The sequence below is a fragment of the Poecilia latipinna genome, unplaced genomic scaffold (genome assembly GCF_001443285.1).
Source record: "Poecilia latipinna isolate Pla-1442-1.1 unplaced genomic scaffold, P_latipinna-1.0 Scaffold2876, whole genome shotgun sequence".
Lineage (NCBI taxonomy): Eukaryota > Metazoa > Chordata > Actinopteri > Cyprinodontiformes > Poeciliidae > Poecilia > Poecilia latipinna.
Genome location: NW_015115492.1, coordinates 78,836 through 89,193, shown reverse-complemented (window position 1 = coordinate 89,193; position 10,358 = coordinate 78,836). Strand labels below are relative to the sequence as shown.

General features: G+C 44.5%; 2 protein-coding genes across 4 annotated transcripts in view; one reads left to right on the top strand and one right to left on the bottom strand.

Annotated features, from left to right (window-relative positions):
* The first annotated feature begins 1,749 nt into the window (after nucleotides 1–1,749).
* Nucleotides 1,750–6,822, top strand: ddx18 (DEAD (Asp-Glu-Ala-Asp) box polypeptide 18). Its single transcript, XM_015021836.1, has 15 exons — nucleotides 1,750–1,922; nucleotides 3,128–3,295; nucleotides 3,409–3,510; nucleotides 3,628–3,763; nucleotides 3,855–3,955; nucleotides 4,034–4,233; nucleotides 4,338–4,452; nucleotides 4,534–4,673; nucleotides 4,741–4,902; nucleotides 4,974–5,126; nucleotides 5,204–5,317; nucleotides 5,396–5,452; nucleotides 5,524–5,701; nucleotides 6,390–6,548; nucleotides 6,675–6,822. Exons 1-14 carry the CDS (start codon nucleotides 1,817–1,819, stop codon nucleotides 6,533–6,535), a joined length of 1,878 nt encoding a protein of 625 aa, XP_014877322.1. The 5' UTR covers nucleotides 1,750–1,816; the 3' UTR covers nucleotides 6,536–6,548; nucleotides 6,675–6,822.
* Nucleotides 6,823–6,874: 52 nt separating this feature from the next.
* Nucleotides 6,875–10,358, bottom strand: part of LOC106939449 (glycerol kinase-like) — a 41,620-nt gene continuing 38,136 nt past the window's right edge. For all 3 annotated transcript variants that reach the window (XM_015021839.1, XM_015021838.1, XM_015021837.1), the window contains one exon: nucleotides 6,875–7,317. In XM_015021839.1, the coding sequence (XP_014877325.1) occupies nucleotides 7,295–7,317 (23 nt within the window). In that variant the 3' untranslated portion in view covers nucleotides 6,875–7,294. The remainder of the gene's footprint in view (nucleotides 7,318–10,358) is intronic.

Here is a 10,358-nt window from a genome sequence, read left to right as displayed (position 1 = left end):
TGCAGCCTTGCTGAGCTCCTCTCCTGGCGTTTCCTCCTCAGCCTCTCCAACTTGCTCCTCTTCTGTTGCCTCTGCTACTCTGTTTTCATTATTTACCTCTTCTGGGGTAAATAATGAAAACAGTCTCAGTAACTTGTTGATGGTTTTGCTGTATCGCCTCTTTAATTGACGCGCCTGTCGGTCCGATGTTGTGGCGTTTACCTCAGTGACCCACATTCAGCGCTGGACCCCAGTCAGGATTGAGCTCATCCATTTCACACGTCGGTTTGCCTTGAAGAGGACATATCAGAACACACATCAGTATTAATACTGTAAATCTGATAACACTAGTAAAATAGTTTACTTCACAATAATGTAAGAACCTCGATGTCCACTGACAAAACTCGGACTATGCTACATAAACAATATTAGCCCGACCTAAACAAGGTTGACCCACTTAAATGAACTCAACATTAACCGAACATGAGTACACCCGGACAAAATCATAGCAAAATAAATTATGACACAACACTAACAAAGCGAATTTAGACACTCACCAGAATAGAAATGTCTGGAGCAAACTTGTAGGTATCTGGGGATGTTGGAGAAGGTAACATCAGGACGTCTCACCGCTGACACCAGGACATTCGTCTTCTTTTCGTTAGCTCCGTTAGCTTAGCCTCCTCGCGTTGTTTCCAAGCAGGAAAATAGTGAAAAGAAACTCCGTTTTCCATCTTTTAACCGTTTCAGTCGTGTGATCGGACATTACATTCAATAACGCAGCAAGTTCGTACCATAGCTAAATTATTTTAAGTAACTTGGGTTTAAAAAATCTGCCAGACTGTTGTTTTTGTCGGTTATGTTAACAGAGAGGACCCCAAAGATGGCGCTGGTGTCCCTTCGTCTACAGCAGTGACGTCACGTTCCAAAGCTCTATTGGCCAATAGTAGAGGACCTGGACAGCTCTCCACATTAACATGTTGATGCAGCAGAAATACAGCAAACGGAAGAGGGAGAAGAGAAAGAGACAAAGCAAAATACCAATTTTTCTTGACAAAACGCATGTTTAGGGGAAATGAAAAAGAAAATATATACATTACTTGACGGAAATTCATGTGTAAGGAAAAGGGAAAACTAAATATATATTTATGCTTTTATTTCTTCCTTTATTTATATATTTATTCTTTTATTTCTTATTATGTCGGTTTTGGTCCTCCATAGGGGGCTCCGTAATGAATAAACACCTCTTTAAATGTGTATATATTTGACATTTTAAACTGACATTTGTGACTGTATACAAAATAGACCAGCAAATATTGGTAGCATATTGCGAGGGAACGCAAAAGAAAAAAATGTTCCCCTGTCCCTAGGGCTCCGTAGGTTTCTTCAGCAGAGCAACAGGGCACATCTTTTTATTCAGGCACACTTACAGGTTTTATTTATTTTTTTGAACAACAGCGAGCATTTTTAGATTAATGTGTATTGTACTTTGTATCTATTTTAAACGAATACATCGTAAACATTTACGAATACAACCACTTAATTATATCATAAAATCTGTAGCCAACGTTAAGCAAATCCATCTCTTACGATGAATAAACGATAACAGTATAACGAGAAGTAAGAAAACCCCAAAAGTAATAAAAAAAAGAAAGAAAATCAAAAAAAGAAGGGGGAAACCCTTAAAGAATATTAAGGGATTAATCGCTGAAACTCTTCCGTTATCTGGTTCATTGCTTTTTACACGTCTACTTCTCCGCCTATTTTTACTCAGGCACAGCAACGGGTGCCCTGAGGGGTCCTGGTCTTCACATTTTTACACACGTGTTGAGGAACCATGGCGGACCTTCAGATGAAGCTGCTCCGAAAGAAAATCCAGAAAAGGACCGAAAAGAACCGGGAGAGGAAACAGAAGAGAAGACAGTCGGAAGAAGAGGAGGCAGGTGAGTGATCCGGAACCAACTGACGGCTCCGAACCGAACCGGGACCGGGATAGAACCACAGGTTCAGGTCTGACACGAAAACTGGCTGAGAATCATAAGAACTTACGTTAAACTGACTGATTACAGAATAAAGCTAAAAGCGAGCTGTTTTAATCAGTTTATTAGTCTTATTCAGAAATATTCTGGCTGCGGGCGGGTTCCGGTGGCCCATTAGGTCCAGGTTGGAGGATCTTCCTGGACTCTTCAGGATGCTGTTTTTATTGGTTCCCTCAGAGACGGAATAAGGTGTTGTAGAGTAAACTGTGGCCCAACAGAACGGAGCCGTCTTGTCACAGGCATCAGGATGATCCTCCGCATCTCAGATTAACTTGGTCCTGAATCTAAATCTGATGGGGTTATTTATGACGGAAACCACTGACCGTTAGTTTATCTGAACCGTTTACAGTTTAAATCAGGAGTTTAAAATGTTTATTCAGTCTGGGAACCAAAACTGATGTACATAAATATTGATCATATACGTCATGAGATCGGCTTAGGCACATTTTTATTACAAACATAACTGTGAACTCTAATCTGATTGCCTTGAACAAACTGATATTTTGAAAAAATGCTGATTTTTAAATATAACGAGCTGAATGTTTCTGGCTAAAGTACTTTATATTTTATGACGGCGCATTAGAGCCAAGCTATGAAAACATTTATCTTTCATTACGAGAATAAAGTGTTAATAACGCCACAAGTTATAAGAATAAAATCTTACCAGAGTTGTAATAGTTGGAGAGTAAAGTTGTAATATTGGTAGAATTATGTAGGAATTTTATCATAATTCCATAAAAAAATAACAACGTAATGTTGAGCATCTTGTGAATTTAAATTTTGGTTTTATAAACTGTTTTACACTTGTGCATATGTATTAATTAGTTTTATTTTGTAACCAGGTCCCTGTTCAACATGAGATCTGGATCTCAACGGGTTCACCTGGTTAAATAAAGGAAATGATAAAAAATAAAAAAATAGGAAATAATCTTTCAGCATCAAATTATCATCAGCAGCAGGATTTTGTTGTAATTTTATGCCTCATTTTATTAATTTACATGTTGATGTTTTAAAGATAAAACTAGAAAATATTAATTAGTTTCATTAATGATGGATTTTACCCAGATGGACGAACCCATCCTAACCTGTCGGTTCTGGTTCTGGTGCAGGGAGGTCCAGCGGACCGGAGGAGGAAGGCTGGGAGGAACCGGCTGCTGCTGGTCCAACAGAACCAGAGCAGAACCAGCAGAACCCGGCCGAGGAAGAGGAGGCAGAGGAAACGTCTCTGAAGAAACAGAAGAAGAAGAAGAAGAGGAAGCTAGCAGGCGGAGCTGGAGGTGGAGTCAGCACCAGGAAGCAGACTGGTTTCACTGGGTTTACTGGTTTCACTGGGTTTACTGGTTTCACTGGGTTTACTGGTTTCACTGGGTTTACTGGTTTGATGTTTCAGTTTCAGCTGAGAAGAAGATCAGGACTGAGGAAGAGGATGGAGGAGAGATTAATGATGAAGCAGTAGAGGAAGAGGAGCCTGAACTACCCACAGGACTGACAGGTAAGCTGAAGGCACCACCAGGTGGCGCTGCCTTCCAGCGGTGACGTTGACTCGCAGCAGAAGAACAAGAGCTGTAGTCTTCGTCAGGATGAAGCTGACCTGCTGCTTTCTGTTCAGGCGCATTCGAGGACACCTCGTTTGCCTCTCTCACCGGCCTGGTCGGCGACCACATCCTGAGGGCAATCAAGGAGATGGGCTTCGAGCACATGACCGAGATCCAGCACAAAACCATCCGGCCCCTGCTGGAGGGAAGGTGAACTGCACTGCTGTGGCAGGCTTCCTCCTGGTGACATCATCAGGTCCTAATGATGACATCATCAGCTCATCCCATCATTTCTCCTCAGAGACATCCTGGCAGCTGCTAAAACTGGCAGCGGGAAAACGTTGGCCTTCCTCATCCCGTCCATCGAACTCATCAACAAGCTCAAGTTCATGCCCAGGAACGGTGAGTCCTCCTCCTGAGGCTTCGCCTCCTTGCTCTCCATCCCTATGCTGAGGCTCCGCCCACTCAACCCTCCCTCAGGTACCGGCGTGGTGATCCTGTCTCCGACGCGGGAGCTGGCCATGCAGACGTATGGCGTGATGAAGGAGCTGATGGCGCACGACGTCCACACCTTCGGCCTCATCATGGGTGGCAGCAACCGCTCCGCTGAGGCCCAGCGGCTCGCCAACGGTGTCAACATCCTGGTGGCCACGCCCGGCCGCCTGCTGGACCACCTGCAGGTGAGACGGTGAAACTGCAGGCTAGTTTCTGCACCAGAGGCTCCGTTTGGATGTACTGGTTCTGCTTTTGGTTGCCTCCCAGTTTACCTTCTGTCTCCTCCCAGAACACGCCGGGCTTCATGTTTAAGAACCTGCAGTGTCTGATCATCGATGAGGCCGATCGGATCCTGGAGGTCGGCTTCGAGGAGGAGCTGAAGCAGATCATCAAGCTGCTGCCCAGTACGTCCCACTGCACCGCCGCGTTCTGACCCCCAGATACCCCGGTTGCCCCGTTTTACCCCGTTTGCCCTGTCTCTGCAGAGAAGAGGCAGACGATGCTGTTCTCGGCCACCCAGACGCGCAGGGTGGAAGACCTGGCCCGGATCTCCCTGAAGAAGGAGCCGCTGTACGTTGGCGTGGACGACCACAAGGACAGCGCCACCGTGGACGGCCTGGAGCAGGTAGGCCTCTGACCGACGGAGCCCCTCTGACCCCTCTGGCCCCTGGCTGACCTCCTGACCCCTGCAGGGCTACGTTGTGTGTCCGTCGGAGAAGCGCTTCCTGCTGCTGTTCACCTTCCTGAAGAAGAACCGCAGGAAGAAGCTGATGGTGTTCTTCTCCTCCTGCATGTCGGTCAAGTTCCACTACGAGCTTCTCAACTACATCGACCTCCCGGTCATGGCCATCCACGTGAGCTCCTGACCCAAACCGACCCAGCTGATTGTTCCGCTGGGTTCTGACTGGCCCGTTTCTCCCTACAGGGCAAGCAGAAGCAGACCAAGCGGACCACCACCTTCTTCCAGTTCTGCAACGCCGACTCCGGCATCCTGCTGTGCACTGACGTGGCAGCGCGCGGCCTCGACATCCCTGAGGTCGACTGGATCGTCCAGTACGACCCGCCAGACGACCCCAAGGTCAGCGCCGGGAGGGGTGGGCGGCACCGAGTGGCTAGAACTCTGACCTCTGAACTCTGTCTTTTCCCCGTCTGTAGGAGTACATCCACCGGGTCGGCAGAACCGCCAGAGGCATCGACGGCCGCGGCCACGCGCTGCTCATCCTGCGACCCCAGGAGCTGGGCTTCCTGCGCTTTCTGAAGCAGGCCAAGGTGATCTCTGACCCCAGCATGACCTCTGACTAACCTCTGACCCCTGGCTGACCCCTGGCTCTGCTCTCTCTGCTTCAGGTCCCCCTGAGCGAGTTTGAGTTCTCCTGGAGTAAGATCTCTGACATCCAGTCTCAGGTAAGAACCCAAACCTGTTTTGTTCTCGGTTCTGACCCGGTTTGAACCAGTTGTGCCTCTGTCCCGTCCAGCTGGAGAAGCTGATAGAAAAGAACTACTACCTGCACAAGTCGGCCCAGGAGGCCTACAAGTCGTACGTCCGGGCCTACGACTCTCACTCTCTGAAGCAGATCTACAGCGTCAGTACCCTGAACCTTCCCATGGTGGCGCTGTCCTTTGGATTCACCGTGCCGCCCTACGTTGACCTCAGTATCCTTTTCTTAGCTGCTCAGGACTAATCAAAACCTCAATAAAGCTGATCATCTCCGGTCCGCCTTCCTGGGAAAGTCCGGTTCATTTGTGGAGGTGTGAATGGACTTCCCCTCCTGGCCTGTGGGGGCGCTGCACCAAGAACCGCTGAAGACACTGAGAGCAACTTCCTTCTTCACCAGATGAAAACAAAATGGAAGCGTCAATTTTAGCAGTTGGAGGATTTCTCTTTATTTCTGTTGCTAGCGCTAGGCTAGCACGTTACCTTTGGTTGCATTTACCCAGAATGCCCTGCACTGTAGTCCACTTCCTGCTTTTGGAGCGGTCTCCGGTCCACTTGGCGTTCACACTCAAACNGAATCCAGACCAAAGTTTGTAGGACCAGAGGTCAGAGGTCAACTAGTGTCCACACCTCACCAACTGAACCAGACTTTATAGCAAGCGGACTGGAGTTGGGTTGAACCGGACCGGACTGGTGGGCCGTAGTAATAAGCAGAAACTCTAACTGGGATCTTTTTTTTTTTTAAAGATTTTAATCAGATTTTATTGTTCTGATTGGAGAGAAAAACCTGTTGCTCCAAATTCACCCAAATGTTAAATCCTGAACCAATTCAGTCTGAACAGAAAATCTGATTTCAAATCAGTGTTTATGGTTTCCATGGTTCCTCCTTGACTCTGCCTCCTCCAGACGTTCACAGCAGCAAAGGCCTGAAGCTGCAGAAGCGCGGTGGTGGCGGCGGCTTCGGCTACCAGAAGGCCAAGAACGTCAGGAAGTCCCGGATCTTCAAACACGTCAGCAGAGGGCCGAGCGACCGCCGGCAGTTCTCCCGCTGAGCGGAGTGGAGCGCAGCGCAAGCGCCCCCCCACCGACCGGAGCGGAGCCCCCCCACCGACCGGAGCGGAGCCCCCCCCACCGACCGGAGCGGAGCGCCGAGCGGAGCGGAGCCCCCCCCACCGACCGGAGCGGAGCGCCGAGCGGAGCGGAGCCCCCCCACCGACCGGAGCGGAGCCCCCCCACCGACCGGAGTGGAGCCCCCCCCACCGACCGGAGCCCCCCTCCATCCCCTTCTCCTGTAAATGTCCTGTAAAACTCAACTTTTCTAATAAAGGAAACAAAGTTCTTTGTGTTTCTAAACTTTATTTCACCTCAGACTTTGACTAGGACACATGATATTAAAATGAAGTTTTTATTTTGAAGACATTTATTCTGGTCTAAAATCTTCTGCTCAGTTAATCAAGTATCTCAGGATGACAATAAAAACATTTCCACATTTGAATCTGGATCCGATTCTCCAGGTTTAAACTTCTGTTGATCGTTTCTAGATTATGTTCACAGTGGGTCAGAACCGGGTCAGAACTGGGTTTCTGGCTGAGGTTCTGCCAGAAACCCAAGTGAAGTTGGACCGAACCTTCATCTGGAACAAATGAGGTCCAAGACAAAAGGTTCTGGTTGGGTTGGAAACGGTTCTGGTGGTCCCGCTCTAACATCACTGGTTTAAATGAGCAAAACTTAAACTAGGCCGGTTCTTTCAGAAGCTCCAGGGTCGGTTTCATCTCCAGAACCAGCACTGTACCCGGTACCACCATGTGGACTCAGTTGGATCCCTGCTGCCGACCTGTGAGGAGAAACGGAGCAGGTTCAGGACCTGTAAACCCGGTTCTGTTGCAGGAACAACAGTTGTCTGAACCGGGTTGCTACGGCGATTCACAACACGTCGACTGTACAGGAATCGATCCCATCGATTGGTTCCAACTGAAAACAAAACAACGGAGCCGAAGTTTGTTTTCAGTCATAACTCCTGATTTCTGTTATTCAGCTTTTCTAGTAAAGGCTGCTCCACAGTAACAGAAATCTGTTAGTTTGATTCTAAAATGTTCAAATGTGTGTTGCACATTACTACCAAGAATAAATATAAGCAAATTATTCATTTTCAAATATAATACTCTCCAAATCTCGGATAAGCCATTACAGTTAAATAAACCTATTATGTTTGAAGGCTTAACTTGAATCTTAACTTGAAACCGATTTGCTCAGGAATAAAGGAAATACTTTAGTAAACCAAACATTTTACAACTAAATATTACCTGTCTGAATAATGTCGGTGTTTAACTCCCACCCAGTGGGGAAAGCTGGCGGGAGTTTTATAGCAATGTGCCGGGAGTCGGGCGTAACACCGGACCTGCAGCGCCCGGCCGGCGGACGGCTGGAGGGCAGCGGAGCAGACGGGTCCGGAAAGGTCAGAGCAGATTATGTTTTGGTGAACCGAGCAGATATTTGAGACTTACACAAGTTTATATTCACGCCTAAAAACGTTGTACAAAATCCTAATGTGTCATTTAAAGTGTAATATAGCAAAATAATTGGTCGCTCTGCCTGAATGTCCGGTTGGGACCCGCAATGAATCATGGGATATGGTGGGCCGTAAAGGATTCACCGGACTCATCCTTCAAATCTGGGGAAAGTAGCTCTGGAAAAGGCAGATCCATCCATACCAACATCCACCTGGTTCTGGACCTGATTGATTATAGTCACTTAGTAAGAAATGATGGTTTTATGTTGTTTTTAGATTTCCACAAAGCATTTGATTCTGTGGAACATCAATTTATTGTTAACACTTTGAGACATTTTGGTCTTGGAAATAGTTTTCTTAGTATGATCACCATGTTAAACACCAACATTAACATCTGTGTGTCTCTGCCTCAGGCCACAGATTCAAAGTAGAAAGAGGAATCAGACAAGGTTGCAGTATTTCGCCTCTATTATTTATTATAGTCGCGGAATTACTAGCAATAACAATTAATAACTCTAATATAGAAGGTTTGGAAATAAATAACCAGAAAATAATCATTAGCCAATTCACAGATGATACACCCAATTCCTTACAGATAAACAACAAATTCCTCGAGCTCTAAGGGAAACAGAGTTGTTCTCTCAAGCCTCAGGGCTGCAGCTAAATATTAATAAATGTGAAATTATAAGTATCCATAACTGTTCTGATTCTTCCATTTTCAATATTCCAGTTAAAAATGAAATTAAGTATTTAGGAATGTGGATTACTAAATGTCAAGCTACTAGCGTAAGAAAAAAATTACAAGACAACATTGATAAATGTGGCAGAACCTTAAACAATTGTCTGCAGAGACTTGACACTGTTAACATTATTAACAAAAACTGAATCCTTATCCAGGCTGACGTTTCCTGCATATTCCTTAGCCGTCCCTCCTAATCTCATAAAACAGATTAACAGAATTAATTTTAACTTCATTTGGAAAAACAAACACCATTACATCAGAAAGAGATTGGCTAAAACATTATGAGGAAGGTGGTATGAAGGCAATCGATTTTGAAATCACGAATGGCACTTTAAAAATGAGATGGCTTCAGTCCCTTTTAAAACACGGTGATCTAATTTGGTTTGTTGTTCCATCGTATTTCAAAAGGTTGGAGGTTTTGATTCTGAATTATCTAAACTCCCTGCAGCTCTCTGCTTTCCATCAACAGGTTTTGTTACAGTGGAGGTTCATGTTAAACAACTTCAGCCCCATAAAGTCCCACTGTGGAACAGCAGAGCCATTCTATGTGGTAGAATATCTATATTCATGAAAGACTGGTGGAATGAACAAATCTGGTCAGTTACTCATTTACTGGATGGAAATGGTGAAATTCTCAGTTTGGAGGAATTTAACAGGAAATATGGAACTGACTGTTCACTAACAAATTATAAGGAAGTACTACGAAGCATCCCTGATGTCCTCATTCTGTCAGAACAGTTTAACTAATTTCTCTATTCCAAGACTCCACAAGATTCAAACTGAGTATGTGGACATTAAAGGTAATTAATGCTGCAACAGGTTTTTGAACCAGTATTCAATAAGTAACATAAACACAGCTCTATCATAGATTTTAACAAATCTAGGTTAGTCAAAATTAGGACAAATTATTTAAAATTCCCAATTCCTCCCAAACATAAAGAATTACATTTTAAATAATAAACACATATCCTTCAAATGAGTGCTTAAGAGAGAGATTTAATTTTCATGTTGAGAATTGTGGTTTTTGCACAACTCAGTTGGAAACAACTAAACATTTGGTTTAAGAATGTAAAGAAGTGTTAAACTTATGGGATCAACTTCGTAACTTTCTGTCTTCTAAGACAATAAATTTGGATTTTGTTTCCTTACAAAACATTTAATTCGGTTTATCCATTAAAGAAAAAAATCTGGAATTTTTAGTCAATGTTCTAATTATTGTAACAAAATATTATATCCATAAATGCCGTTATGCAAAACGCTCCCCCTCAATCTCTGCTCTCAAAAACAAACTGTTTGTTTAAAAGATGTCTGAAAAAGATGCAGATTCTAAATGCAATAAAATTGTATCAGTTAATGGAAGATTTTTAATTTGTAGCCCCCTAACATGTCTCTTATTAATTTAAGTTATTTTTTCCCCACTTATTTTAGTATCTTATCAGAGCCTCTGTTACCAACTGTGATTTATAACAGCAGGAGTTGTGATAATTAGTTTCTGTAATGTTTGTTATTGACGTGTTGTGAGTTTGTCATTGTTATTTTTGTATATAGTTAACTGTAAAACTAAAGCTGCCTTTGTTGCATCTGACAGAAATTACAATTTTTTTTTTTTAGTTTTTATTTTTAG

What these genes read in the sequence shown, in the direction of transcription:
- ddx18 (XM_015021836.1), top strand. Translation starts at nt 1,817, where the DNA reads ATGGCGGACCTTCAGATGAAGCTGCTCCGAAAGAAAATCCAGAAAAGG. An exon ending in GCTAGCAGGCGGAGCTGGAG is followed by an intron (nt 3,296 to 3,408) that starts GTGGAGTCAGCA and finishes TTGATGTTTCAG; the next exon opens with TTTCAGCTGAGAAGAAGATC. An exon ending in ACTACCCACAGGACTGACAG is followed by an intron (nt 3,511 to 3,627) that starts GTAAGCTGAAGG and finishes CTTTCTGTTCAG; the next exon opens with GCGCATTCGAGGACACCTCG.